Source organism: Engraulis encrasicolus, chromosome 4 (genome assembly GCF_034702125.1).
Source record: "Engraulis encrasicolus isolate BLACKSEA-1 chromosome 4, IST_EnEncr_1.0, whole genome shotgun sequence".
Classification (NCBI taxonomy): Eukaryota; Metazoa; Chordata; class Actinopteri; order Clupeiformes; family Engraulidae; genus Engraulis; species Engraulis encrasicolus.
Window position 1 is genome coordinate 917,501 of NC_085860.1, and position 15,000 is coordinate 932,500.

Below are 15,000 nucleotides of genomic sequence, written 5' to 3' on the forward strand. Positions count from 1 at the left end.
CAATAGCATGTTTCATCTCACATCTCCACACAGATTATAAGACAACAGTTTCCCCAGCTCACTACACGGCGGTTAGGCACCAGGGGCCAGTCAAAGTAAGACAAGTCTCTTCTGTTTTTCATTCCTTTCCAAATTGTAACATTTATCTATAATATTACTTGCCTTTAATGTTGTTTTATTTTAATAAGTAAACATGTCAGGTTTAGAATTTATTGCTGCATTGTACATGTACTGTATGTAACAGGCAAACTCTCTCTCTCTCTCTCTCTCTCTCTCTCTCTCTCTCTCTCTCTCTCTCTCTCTCTCTCTCTCTCTCTCTCTCTCTCTCTCTCTCTCTCTCACTCCATCTCCATCTCCCCCTCAGGTACCACTACTATGGCATTGCGGTGAAGGAGAGCTCGCAGTACTACGACGTGATGTACTCCAAGAAGGGGGCCGCCTGGGTGAACGAGACGGGCAAGAAGGAGGTGACCAAGCAGACAGTGGCGTATTCACCGCGCTCCAAGCTGGGCACGCTGCTGCCAGACTTCCCAAATGTCAGAGACCTAAATCTGCCGGCCAGCCTGCCAGAGGAGAAGGTAAACAGCACCCTAAAAAACGCTAAATCGCACTGGGGCTGGGACTACACACATACAGTACACACAGTACACACACCACACTCCACAAATGAGCATGCATGCACGCAGACACATTCTCTCATTGCGCTCTCTCTCTCTCTCTCTCTCTCTGATAAACACACACACACACACACACACACACACACACACACACACACACACACACACACACACACACACACACACACACACACACACACACACACACACACACACACACACACACACACACACACACGCTCCCATACATAAATGTAAACACAAACACACACTCACTCTGTAACACACACACACTCTCTAACCCAGCCCCCTGGGTGTCTCTTTCATGCGTCCCGACCCCCAGACCCTGGCCCCTGGCTCTGCCACCTTCATCCTCTCTCTCTCTCTCTCTCTCTCTCTCTCCTTTCCTTTGCTCTCCCCTGCGCTGCTCTTCTCTTCTCTTCTGCGGTGGGATTTAGAGGAGGACCTGTAGGATTTATGGGCTGGGTCCCGGCGAACTCTTAATCTTTTGGGGGCAGATAATAAGATCTGGACCCAGACAAAGGACAGGCCCTGGCTGTCCGGCTTTAAAGAGGAGGCAGTAATTTTAAATGGTTTGTGGTGTTGCTGATCTGAAAAGCCCTCATTTTATACAGTGTTGTGTACCTCTGGCAGCAGGGATTGGTGTTTGGTGGCTGGAGCTGTTTTTCTTTTTTACTTGTGCAAACATTTCACAATCTTGGTCTTTTTTGCTTTTGCTAGGCTCTATATGTTGATGTGTTAAATGTTATGTCTTGCTGTTTAAAAATGTGTTTTTTTCTCATGTTTACACGTAAACAGTTATGTAAATGGGTGTAATGCACAAGTTTCTCTTTCAATTCACTTTACGCTTCAGTAACTAAAATCAAATGTAAATTTCAAAAAAAAAAAAAACTTTTTTTTTTCCTTCCCAGGTTTCAACATTTATTATGATGTACCGTACTCACTGCCAGAGAATACTGGACACGGTCATCCGGGCCAATTTTGATGAGGTAGGGCGGCTTGTCATTTGTGTCATTTCTTTCTTTCTTTCTAGGTTGTCTGTTAAAGGTGCACTGTGTAGGAAATGGTCAAAAAAGGTACTGCAACTATGCTGCTCACTGAAACTGGGCTGCCTATTGCCAAATTTGATCTTTTCATAAAAGTTTACTAAGTAATAAACTAATATTTTCTAGTAGGGCCCACATACAGTCATTTTTGCAGCTAAAAAATGGCTATTTCTGGAAATTCAAAATGACAGACCATGGGGAAGATCCCCCTTTTCATGTATGAAAAGTGCAATTTTTCCAGTCATAATGAATTGGCTACTTAGAATTTGATGGTGGTGGCAAGTATTCATGAAAAAGGTAATATTAGTGAATGGGCAGCATGAATCCTGTAAATAAACAACTAAAAATCTTGCACAGTGTACCTTTAAAGAGTTGTACTGTCTTTTATGCTTTGGATTTCTTGTGGTGTTCGGTGTTTTGAAGCAGGGGTCTGTAGGGGTCTGCTGTTTAGCAGGGGTATGTAACATGGATCTATCCATGGCTGTGTGTTTCTTGGTTACGTGAATTCCAATCCATGGAGTGTCTCTTGTAACATGTACTGTATGTGTATGTCTCTGTTACATGGTTGTGTGTATGCGTCTGTAGCCTCTGTGAGTTAACATGGGTCTATCCATGGTTGTTGTGTGTGTGTGCCCCTCTAAAAATGGATCAATCGATGTGTTTACGTGTCTGTGTTTGTGTGTTCCCCTAACATGGTTTCATCCATGGCTACAGTATGTGGTGCTTTCGTCTCTATATAGCAGGGTTGTGTGTGCATCTGTAACATGTGGTCATCTGTGGTGTCACAGGGGCCACATACAGCCAATTTTATATGAAGTGGGCCGGACCACCAACGTAGCGTAACTGTGAAATATTGCAAATTTCAGAATCACATTGCTAGTCAATCATTTTGAGGTGGTATAGGAGCATTGACTGTAAATGGCGAGCAAAAAAGTATGGAAACCCCAAAAATGTCAAGACACCTGCAGCACCTTTGTAATGGGTTAGAGATTTACTTCTTTTTTGACATACTTTTTTTTTTTTTTTTTTTGCCTGGATTGAACCATCTGGCAGGCCACATCCGGTCCCCGGGCCTTATTTTTTCACACCCCTGCCGTAACCCTTTGGCCGTAACCCTTTGCCTTAACCATGACTACTACCGTATGCTTGTCTCCGTAAGCCTTTGACATGGTGTCATCCAATACTTGTCCGGGTAATAGGAAAAGATTGGAGGGCTACGGCATTTTGATTTGGTAGTCAGAAGGTGCTCTTTGGTAAAAAATTGAAAGCAAAAGGTAGAAAAGGCAGAAAAATTAAAAACGCCAACATGTTTCGGCCAAGGTGTGGCCTTCATCAGTCTGCCCTGACTCTGCCCTGATGAAGGCCACACCTTGGCCGAAACATTTTGGCGTTCTTAACTTTTCTACTATGATTTAGCCAATAATAAAGCTATTTTAACTTTTTTGGGAAGAGTGCCTTGCATACTTCAACTCTTTTGCGTGTCTGGGTAATATAACCCCTTGGTGTCCTGGCTGTGTGCTGTGTGCAGGTCCAGAGCTTCCTGCTCCACTTCTGGCAGGGCATGCCCCCCCACATGCTGCCGGTGCTGGGCTCCTCCATCGTGGTCAACATTGTGGGCGTGTGCGACTCCATCCTCTACAAGGCCATCTCCGGGGTCCTAATGCCCACTGTGTTACAGGCCCTGCCTGACAGGTAAGGGCCTAGTTGCTCTCAGATGGCTAGCAGTTATGTATTTAAGAAGTAAAGTTGCTTATACAGTAGCTTTTTTAATTACCAAGGCGTAGATGGATGAGGCACTTTACAGGCAAAATCATTTAAAATGTTTTTAACACGCTGTCTTATCTCTAAAAGAAAGATCTATTTATTGTGCTTAGGGGGATAGCCCCTTGAGATAAGATATCTCCTTTAGCGAGAGGGGACCCAAACTAGAGGGGTCCCCTAAACTATGTTAGGGTGGGTGGTTTGCTTGTTGTCCACCCCAGAGGTTTGCACAGACATGTTTTTCTGTTGTTGTGGCAGGCCAGTCATGTTTGTCCTTTGCCTTCCCTTTCTGTCCCCTAAGCGTTTTTCCCCTGTGAAGGGTATGAAACTTGTAAGCATTGGGATAGAGTTGGTCTGCCTTTTTGGACTCTCTCCTTACTTTAGCTGGATAACTTCCATTTTTTCCTCTTTCATATTAGCTACTTAACTGCTGCTTTCAGCCACAGCACCTGTCAGCAAAAGACGGGCAGTCGCACTTACCATATCAACAGCTTAATCTCCACATAATTAGTCACATATAACAATACAACTATTAACCGATCCAACCCTTAGATGCCTCAGCCAACACCAAAAACCTCTTAGGCTTGTAAGAGACCATTATGAAAACTCCCCATAAATGAATGAAAAAAAAATCCTTTCAGAGTTTGATCAAAGCACCATTTAAGCAGTGAGATGGAATATAGTTCAAGTTGAATTGCTGGATCATTCTTACGTTTTTTTTCTTTCTTTCTTTTAATCGACAAAATGTACTGCTTTATTTTCTTTCCAGTTTAACGCAGGTGATTCGTAAATTCGCCAAGCAACTAGATGAGTGGTTGAAAATCGCACTGCATGACCTACCAGAAAACCTGCGGAATATAAAATTTGAACGTACGTACCCTTTTTTAATCCAATACAATGCTGATTACAGTATTCAGTCAGGCTAATGTGTGATTAAATAGTCCCCAGAGTGTAAGCAAAGCTAATTAATGCAATTTGTCTTGCAGTTGCTCGGAGATTTTCCCAGATTCTAAAACGGCAAACGTCTTTGAACCATCTATGTCAGGTAATGTTGCTGATTAGTTCATTTTTGTTTTAAATCTGTGCAGACATTTAGCATTTTCTTGATTACTGTATGTAATACATGTCATGATTTTATGTTACCATACATTCTGAATTGCAGTCTGAACTCAACAAGTGTTAAACTAAACAGGCGTTATTATTGTACAAGTCTGAGGTTTGGGTTGTTCCTTGCTGCTTCAGGCATCACGGACGGTAATCCACAGTGCGGACATCACATTCCAGATGCTGGAGGACTGGCGTAATGTGGACCTGAACAGCATCACCAAGCAGACCCTCTATACTATGGAGGACTCTCGAGAGGACCAGCGCAGACTCATCATACAGCGTAAGTCCAACTCAAACCCTCAACGCACACACTTCACTCACAACAGCACTCTGCAGCTCGTGCTCATTTTCTCCAGGGTTTGGGCATTTATGTGTTTGTTTTTCATTTTCATTTATCCTTTATTTAGCCAGGATTGTCCCATTGAGACTACAGTCTCTTCTGCCAGGGAGTCCTGGTCCTGGTTTGTTGCTTTTACAAAAATTACACGACAGCACATTAATGTATGCATCATTCTAAAATGTTGTCTATATGTCGGTAGGCCTATGCATAATTGCTGAGGGTGATTTAGGCTATTTCATTTCACTTTGGAGATCTGCACTCTACGAGTGCTCTTGTTCATGAACACTAACAGCAGTTCACTAAAGCTCACACTGATTGACAACTGCACACACCAGCTCCTGCTGTCCCTCAGTAGCTCACACTAAACCACACCTGTTAGAACCTGCTCACACTAAACCACACCTGTTAGAAACTGCTCACACTTCATCACACCACCTGTGGCACATACTATTCCTATATTACACCAGCTGACCGTCGCTCAGAACACACCTGTTGTGCTCACACTGCATCAACAACAGCTTACAGCTTCTTGAACTAAACATGATCAATGTGTTGACATGTTTCTATAAATTAATACAAAGCATAAAACAAAAGTGTAGTCTTTCGTAGTTCATGTTTGATCTGTTTGTGTGGACGATATTCAACGCATTTGCTGTTCATAACTTGTGTACACCTGTTCACCTGACAGAAAGATATCTCCAACATGCGTTACACCTCTGAAACACCAATGAAATTTAGCAGATTTGGAATTGAGTGTTTTTCACTTGCTCCTCATTACTCCGCTAGAAAAGGACATTTTCTTAATATTCTCTCTTAAAAAGAATATTGTGCCCGTGGCTTCTGTTTCTTGCGATTCCTCCAGATTGCTGTGCACTAGTGATGAACACCAAAATTGTATGTGTACAAATTGTGGGTATACTCTATGCGGCCGGATACTTTCAACGTGATGGTCACTGGCTCAAGCATTGTTTTGTCATTTGTTTTTGAGTGTTTAGGGTGTGCCACATGCAATTGGAATATACACGTCTTAATTCAGAATGACTTTCTCTGACCTCCAGATGGGTTCAAATTGGTATGTGATTAGTCTTATCACATGATTTGTGTAATTCATTGAGGAACACATGTAGTAGTAAAATTGGTTAGTTTGTCAGTGTTTATAAATGTGATAAGTTTCTTTCTTAATTATTGGCTGATTAGTAAATAGCTAAAAACATGGTCTGTTTGCTCTTTTTCTCCTGTGTGAGGAACTCCTGTTAACCTAATTTCCAATTTCATTTAGGCCAAAACAAAACTAGAAAGGCTATTTTTTACATACTAATGAGTCAAGGTCAAAATCATCCATTTTGCCATTTTATAAGTGTTTTTCACTCTGTGACTCTTTTTGGCTTGTTTACACTAGTGGCTAGTGGCCTGGCTGTCAGTCAGAGCTTGATCATTCCCACGACCACTAGAGTCGAGATTTCATTATGCAAAGTCAGAGGTTAACCAGGTTCAGCCACGTCCATGACACCCTGCCGGAGCATTGCAAATCCATTTCTGACGCGGCTCCTTCTAAATGACCCACGGGGTTAGAGGTCAGAGATTTGTTTGTGTCATTCCATAAAAAGCCCAGTGTTTTGAGGAGTTCCTAAAGTGACACTCCGTTTAGTCACGTTTGTTTTCACTCATACATCTGATGTTTTTATCTGCTGATAAAAGTCAGAAAATACAGCTTTAATTTGAAGTGTATGACAAAAGAAAATATATAGTGTGTGGCGTCTGGTTTGTGTCTTGTGTGCACATTCTACCAGGTGCCAACTTTCCTGTTTGAAAAAGATATTTTTCGAAATGACAGTAATGGCACCAGTGTGCACCAAAGGACCTATAACACGGAAAAGCAACATTTCAGTTATAAATAATACTGTATCTAGTACGTTAGGCCATGTATTATTGTAGTATACAATTGTAGTATGAACAGTGGCCAATGTGTGTAAAGCACGATTCCTAGTATTCAGAGTTGGGATATTGACTACTGTGTTATAGACCGCAGCACAGATAATAATTCCTGATCTCCACTGATATGGGCAGCCTCTGCCAGCGATCTGCCACAGATGTGGTGATGGTGGTGGTGGTGGTGGTGTAAGATCTGGCAGGGGTTTGGCTGCCATGTGGGTCACTCTCTTGGCACCAGCTCTGTCGCTGCCTGGCTCTGGGCATGTCCAATGGGGCTTGACATCTCTGCTTGGGCTCTGTCTCCACTTGGCTCCTGGCTTCAGAAGCTTCAAACCACATTTTCATTCATCCATTCACAACAGCTGAACAGATTCTCTCAAAAATGAACCTGCACACTGATCATTCCACTAGCAAGTCATTTTTATACAACGATTTGGTCATCCGACCTTCAGGAAAATGTACCTGACCAAAATGTATTAAGGGTTTAATGGACAGTTTGCGGGACCTTTCTTACATGGACAACTGACAACCGAACTGGGGGTAATAGCCAAGGCAGATCTCTTTTAACGCCTTTTTGAAACCTCTCTTCCCTTTCCCCCTTTCTCTGGTTAGTTTATCAAGAATTTGACCGGCTCCTGGAAGACCAGTCCCCTATCGAGGCCTACATCGAGTGGCTGGACTCCATGGTGGATAGATGTGTGGTAAAGGTAAGTTTAGTTTGTTGTCATGAGTTCTGTGTACGTATGTTGTGTCGTGAGTGAATGTGTCATTATAATAATGGGTAACACTTTACTTGACGCCGGTGTCACAAGTATGTCATTACAGTGTCATAATAGTATCATGACACAGTCATAGAAAAGTCATAAACTTTATGTCCATGTAATAAACATTTTATGACTGTTGGCCTTCAGTGACATTCGGTTATGTCAAAGATGTCTTTGCCATAACCGAATGTCACTTGAAGGGACACTGTGCAGGAAATGGTCAAAAAAGGTACTGAAACTAAGCTGCTCATTGAAACTGGGCTGCCTATTGCCAAATTTGATCTTTACATGAAAGTTTACTCAGTAATAAACAAATATTTTCTAGTAAAGTCCAAGTACAGTCATTTTTGCAGCTAAAAATGGCTATTTTTGGAAATTCAAAATGGCGGACGATGGAGAAGATCCCCCTTTTCATGTATGAAAAGTGCAATTTTTCCAGTCATAATGAATACTTAGAATTTGATGCTGGTGGTAAGTATTCATGAAAAAGGTAACATTAGTGAATGGGCAGCATGAATTCTGGAAATAAACAACTAAAAATCTCACACAGTGTCCCTTTAAGGCCAACAGTCATACAATGTTTATGTCATGGACATAATGTTTATGAAACATGTATAACACTATTATGACACTATTATGACACTGTAATGACATTCTTCTGACACCGGCGTCAAGTAAAGTTTTACCTAATAATGTGTGAGGAATAAGGAATCCAGTAGTAGTATACTGCCTGAGTAGTTGAGGGGGGTGGGATGGGTGGTGATCCCAGTCAAACCCAAGGAAAAGGAGATTAGTATTATAGAAAAATATGAACACATCTGCATCAGCATGGAGAATTGGTACAATATAGGCCTATTCCCACTGTATCACTGAGAAATATTAATTCGCTCTGTCATTTCATAAATATTAAAAAAGAAATGATCCTGAAATGGAACACTAAAAAAAAAGTATTGTCACCACAGCACCTGCGGTCTTTCTTTGACAGGTCAATACTTGGGGAGGGCATCCAGTCAGTCTGGAGTGTTTTGGAGTAGACTGGAGTAGCCAGTAGCTGTACGTAGGTGGTGCTGCTATCTGAGAGAGAGAGAGAGAGAGAGAGAGAGAGAGAGAGAGAGAGAGAGAGAGACAGAGAGAGAGAGAGAGAGAGAGAGAGAGAGAGAGAGAGAGAGAGAGAGAGAGAGAGAGAGAGAGAGAGAGCTTTAGGGTGGCAGCAGTGTCACCTTGTAGTGACACCAGGGCTGCTGGTGATGCAATTGGCCAACTTAATGATGTCTTCATGGCCCCTATTGGCGTCCATTATGCTCCAGATATGGGCTTGTAAAACCCCTGTCTCCATGGCAACCTCCCGGCCCGGCCAGACAATGCCTGAATGGGAAGGGCGTGTCCCCAGGGGGCAAATCAAATAGTTGACTTGTTGACATGTTGGGCGATCCTGGGGGTTAAGCCCCTGACGCGGACCCAGAGGTTAAAGACACCCCTTCTTCACACTGCTCTGACTGAGTAGCTCTGGGGAAGTTATACCTCCTCTCTGAACATCAACCGCTCTCTTCTACTGTTATCAACCTCCTGCTCTTACAATCCTCCTCCTCCTCCTCTGCCATTACTAGGTACTGCTATTCTCCTCCTCCTCCTCCTAGGTACTGCTATTCTCCTCCTCCTCCTCCTCCTCCTCCTCCTCTACAACTCTCCTTTTCATCCTCCCCCACGACTCTCCTCCTCCTCTTCCATGACTATCTACTACTACTCTCTTCCTCCTCTACTTCCACTCTCCTCCTCCTCCTCCTCCTCCTCCTCCTCCTCCTCTACTGCTCTCCTTTTCATCCTGCTCTTCCACTTCTCCCCTCCTCCTCCACTACTACTCTCTTCTCCTCCACTATTGCTCTTTCCTCCTCCTCCTCCTCCTCCACCACTCACCTTTTCATCCTCCTCTTCCACTACTCTGCTCTTTCACTACTGTCCCTCACTACTATTGTCTTCTCCTCTTTACTCTCTTCTCTTTCCTCCTCCTCCTCCTCCTCCTCCACTGCTCTCCTCCTCCTCTTCTCTATTATTCACCCTCCTCCTCCTCCTCCTCCTCCTCCACTACTCTCCTTGTCCTCCTCCTCCTCCTGCTCCTACTCCTCCACTACTCTCTGTCCTCCTCTTCTTCCTCCTCCTTCTCCTCCTCCTCCTCCTCCTGTACTACTCTGTCCTTCTCCTCCTCTTCATCCACTACTCTCCTCCACTACTCTCTCCTCCTCCTCCTCGTCCACTACTCTCCTTGTCCTCCTCCTCCTCCTGCTCCTCCTCCTCCAGTACTGTCTGTCCTCCTCTTCCTCCTCCTCCTCCTCCTCTTCATCCTCCTCCTTCTCCTCCTCCTCCTCCTCCTCCTGTACTACTCTGTCCTCCTCCTCCTCCTTATCCACTACTCTCCTCCACTACTCTCTCCCTCTGCTGCTGCTCCTCCTCATCCTCTCCTCTCTCCTGCTGCTCCTCCTCCTCCTCTTCTTCTACTTTGTGCGGTGTCCATTCTCATGCTAATATGTCTTTCAGGAGGCCGGGAAGCGGCCGGGAAGCCTGAGGAGGGTGGCCCAGCAGTTCCTGCTCATGTGGTCGTGTTTTGGAACGCGGGTTATCCGGGACATGACCCTTCACAGCGCGCCCAGCTTCGGTGAGTCTAATACTTCAGGTGGCATTGTTGTGTGCCAACACTCTAACACTTGCCAAGTTGTATTTTCTTGTGTGTGCACAAGTAAATGGTTGGTCTCCATGAACACAAGCCATATCTCTTTTAGAGAAATCATACCAGTGTTAAAAGTGTTCTTGTTCATTATGAAAGACTGTGAAAGAATGAGTCTAGCAAACCACAGTAGCAGGTAAAAGAGCATCATCTTACTCTTAAAGGGTCTTGCTAAGATGACTCTCATGAGGCTGTCATCCGTTGCCATCTTGCTTCTCTTTCCATACTCTGCTTCTGCCTCCGCTTCCAGTAAACAGCAAGCATACAAGATGGCCGCCAAGTTAGACTGTGTCCCCATCCAACCAACTTGTCACTCATGGCAAGAGTTCCCTTTAAAAAAAAGAGAGAGAGAGAGAGCGGGAGGCAGAATAGAAAATAAAGAAACACAGAAAGAGTTGAGAGAGAGAAAGAGAGAGAGAGAGAGAGAGAAGGAGAGAGAGAAAGAGAAAGAGAAATGAAAAGAGGAAGAAAGAAAGAATAAAGAAGCCCCCCTCCCCTTCAGACCTGTCTGTGAATATCAAAGACACAGCTGGTTGTAGTGTTTTGATAATGCAGCTCCCTGTACGAAAACAGCTAATTAACAAAGGCTCACCCTCACTCCCCTCCTGAGCCACCCCCCACCCCACCTCCCCCCTCTTTCTCCATTTTACGAGCTAGCAGTCCTGTGGCCTGCATGTGTGCGTGTATGCGTGCACAGGGGCGCGTGAGTGCGTGAGTGCGTGCGTGCGTGTGTGTGTGTGTGCGCGCGTGTGTGTGTGTCTGAATGGCGCTCAGTGTTTATTATGCACGCGGGGAACTGCAGCCACCAACACAATGTGTAGATTGTGTCACGCTTCACCCAAACTCTCTCTCTCTCTCTTCACCCAAACTCTCTCTCTCTCTCTTCCTCTCTCTTCACCCAAACTCTCTCTCTCTCCCTTCACCCAAACTCTCTCTCTCTCTCTCTTCACCCAAACTCTCTCTCTCTCTCTCTTCACCCAAACTCTCTCTCTCTCTCTTCACCCAAACTCTCTCTCTCTCTCTCTCTCTCTCTCTCTCTCTCTCTCTCTCTCTCTCTCTCTCTCTCTCTCTCTCCACACACACTCTCTCTCTCTCTCTCTCTCTCTCTCTCTCTCTCTCTCTCTCTCTCTCTCACACACACACACTCTTGCTCTCTCTCTCCCACTCTCTCTATGTCACTGTCTCTGTCACTCTCTCATTTTCTTTCTCTCTTTCCTTCCCTCCAAACTCCTCCACTCCGCCTCCTCTCTCTCTCCCATTCATGGACTGTGGTGTGAGCATCATATCTGTGCCAGTGGGTCTAGAGGGGGGCAGACTCCAACTCTAACTCAAGTCAGCTGCACTTCCTTTCTCCTACCATGGGGATGGCTGGCTATAGTAGTTTGGTCAGCAGTTTGTTTTACAGCAAGAAAGAGCAATACATAAATAACTGTAGACTGATTTAACTTATTTGAACTGAAGTCATCATTTTTTGTTTGTAAAAGAAAGATATGGTACATTTGGTGTTTCTTTTCAGAATAGTCTGCTCTACATTTGAATTACACTTAATTGACCACACCTTATGATCCGTCATTGAATGGAAAAGGGCCAAGTTGTTCTCACTCGTTGAAAATTTAAATACAGTGACAAAAGCTAATCCGAAATATTCACATGAATGAATGAATGAATGAATGAATGAATGAATTAATTAATTAATTATTTCTCTTCACACCAACATTTAGACTTTCAGTTACATGTCATGAAAAGTATATTTGTGTGGAGAGAAAGGGTCCCCATAAGCAGCTAAATACAAGCTTATAATGCAGAAGAGTTATACAGCATTAGTAGCATTATATATGAAGACATGCACAAAACAGATGCAGCAATGAAGGGACATTTACGGACTGACGTCAAAGTGCAAGACAGGGCAAGTAACAGTGATGGTCCAATACCCATAAAGTGTAGTAATGAATAATACTGAGCATTTAATATTGGTGAGTGACAGTGATGGACCAGTGATAAACAGTAACAATAAGTGATATAGTAATAAATAGCAGTTAACATTTAACATTGAACATTTGACATGTAGGGGAAAGAATAGAAGACATATAATAACAACAACAATAATAATAATAATAAGTAGAATACAAAAAGTCAAGGCTATGCTGTACTTCACACAGTGCAGTCCAGCATAGTCCATTGTAGTCCAGTGGTCCCCACCCATGATGTATACTATTTGTGACTGTTAAGCTGACCCCCTGTGTTTCCTGTGCCCCTATGAAGGTTCATTCCACCTGATCCACCTGATGTTTGATGACTACGTGCTGTACCTGCTGGAGTCTCTTCACTGTCAGGAGAGAGCCAACGAACTCATGAGGGCCATGAAGGGAGAGGCCAGCACAGGTAGGAGCAACACACTGCTATCACACGGTTGCATCCATCAGCCCATGTCTGTTGGTTTCCCATTCAGTTTACATTGGTTTGATGTCAATTGTTGCCACACTGTGCTCTGTGGCTCTGCTGCGTTTTGCGGAAAGCGCTGCCTGTCAAAAAGTGGGAAAAAACTCCCAAGGCATCGCGTTGGTGAAACATGCCCCCTGCATCTGTTGATGAACGCAATTTTGTACCCAAAGGGGTTATGTTCTACACACATCTCCCCTGAGAAGAAATCAACACTTAATTGAGATTTACGTAATCTATTTTTGCTTGTGGGTACCATTTGATGTTATTGTTGGTCTTACATTTAAGTTGGAGTGGAGCTGTTTGTCAGCAGAGGTCAGGTATTAATCGTGCACTTTGGCCATCGGTTGGGAGCTGACCTTCCTGGATGTGTCCAGTCTTGCCAGATTGGAGCATGCTGCAGTTTCCCGGGCAAAAATGGCATTTGGGCGGGTTTTTCTGCAGATTTATGGCCATTGAAATCAATAGAATTTAGTTGTAATCGGGGCAGGATTCAGTGCTTCCAGGCATTTTTTTTGGGCTGGAAATCATCAGACACATCTGACAACCCAGGCTACGTCTGCGTTTTTTTCAAAGGTTTCTTTATTGATTTTTTAAGTGTAATAACAAAGGTTTAGGATATTGAATGTCCATAGTATAAAAGTTAAACAGTATGGGAATATTATCACACATTGGCTATAACAAGGCATAAAGAACAAACCAGACCCCCCACCCCACCCACCAACCATATACAGTACACAATTCAACACAAAGTAAACAGAAACAAACTACCATAAACAGACAAAAAAAGAAAAACACCACACAAGACATACACATACACCTGCAACCTTAACAAAATCTGTTACCACTGTCGTCTGAAAAGATGTGCACACAGTTCTAGTCTGTCACAGAGGGGAGATGGAACTCATCATTGTAATCTGACAAGTATCCCCATGTTTTTGACAACTTGCGGGTAAAGCCCTTCATACTGCATCTTATTTTTTCTATTTTCATGAAATAAAGGATATCCTTAATCAGGGAACTGAATGAAGGGGCATTAGGAGACTTCCACCTCAGCAGAATAAGATGCCTTGCTTGCATCTGACCTTTCTGAGTCTTCCTCTTGACAGCGGATCGCGTGGAGGACATGATGCTAACAGAGACCACGCCCTCGTCCCCAGCAGCCTACTCGCCCGCCAAATCCGTCCACTCGGTTGGCGTGCCAGCCCTCAGCTCCCCCACATCAGCCCAGTCGCCCGAGTACACCGGCGTGGCCACCACCACAGGTATACAACACACACATCTGCCAGACACACTGAGATTACTCTTCAGAACCTGAAACGATCTGGTTAATTTGTAGCCACCGCTACTGGGAAGCTTGCCTTACGCACTTGTACTACTACTAATAATAGCCTAACTTTATTTGTATAGCACAATGGCATACAAGGCATGCAGCTCAAAGTGCTTAACAAATGGATAAACATCAACGTTAAAGATGAAAATAAAAAATGAGTAGAAAAGAGAGACAGAAACAAGAAAGAATACCGGTAGCTAGAAGACAGAAGAAACTAGATGGAATAGAGAAAATAAGTAGATAGGTAAATAAGTAGATGTAGAGAAAATGAAATAAGTTTAAAGAGGACATAAATAGAGATTATGGAGGCATAAGGTCCACAAGGATTGGGCCCAGGGTAAAGTCACAGTGAATGGGACGCTCAGATGTGGCCCCTGGTGGCAACAGGGGTGATGAAAAACTCAATTTTCACTTGATTCATGTTTTTTAGGGGGGGAAACCATGTGAGGTCTGAGAAAAAAAAACATTTAGTCAGGAAGAAACCTCAGGCAGAGACCAGCGGCCACCTAGGGGAGCCCCCTGCCAGGGCTAATTGTGAACAGATTAAGGACGCTGTGGCACCTGGGATGCTGTGACACCTTGGCAGCTAGGAGTAGGCAAGGGTGTAAAGGTGCTTCTTGAAGGAGTTGATGGAGCTGGCTGATCGTATGTCGATGGGGAGGCCGTTCGGTCTCTTGGGCGAATAACACACGAACGCAGGGTTGCCAATCTTCTTTCGTGGGGGTTGGAAATCCTTAGCAGCTTGGCATCAGTGGATCTGAGAGCTCGAGCAGGGACATAAAAAGAGAGCATATCAGAGATGTAACTGGGGGCAAGTCCATTTAATGCTTTAAATATTGTCAGCAAAATCTTAACGTCAATTCTGTAGGAGACAGGCAGCCAGTGAAGACCTGCCAAGACAGGAGTGATATGCTCTCTCCT

The 15,000-nt window shown here is 43.9% G+C and overlaps 1 protein-coding gene across 1 annotated transcript in view; it reads left to right on the forward strand.

The window, feature by feature from the left end:
- Positions 1-15,000, forward strand: part of rfx4 (regulatory factor X, 4) — a 29,922-nt gene that overhangs the window by 6,517 nt on the left and 8,405 nt on the right. The window contains exons 5-15 of the mRNA XM_063195929.1: positions 34-95; positions 365-578; positions 1,550-1,627; positions 3,213-3,376; positions 4,215-4,315; positions 4,432-4,490; positions 4,688-4,832; positions 7,437-7,531; positions 10,121-10,238; positions 12,570-12,689; positions 13,856-14,011. Of these exons, the coding sequence (XP_063051999.1) occupies positions 34-95; positions 365-578; positions 1,550-1,627; positions 3,213-3,376; positions 4,215-4,315; positions 4,432-4,490; positions 4,688-4,832; positions 7,437-7,531; positions 10,121-10,238; positions 12,570-12,689; positions 13,856-14,011 (1,312 nt within the window). The remainder of the gene's footprint in view (positions 1-33; positions 96-364; positions 579-1,549; positions 1,628-3,212; positions 3,377-4,214; positions 4,316-4,431; positions 4,491-4,687; positions 4,833-7,436; positions 7,532-10,120; positions 10,239-12,569; positions 12,690-13,855; positions 14,012-15,000) is intronic.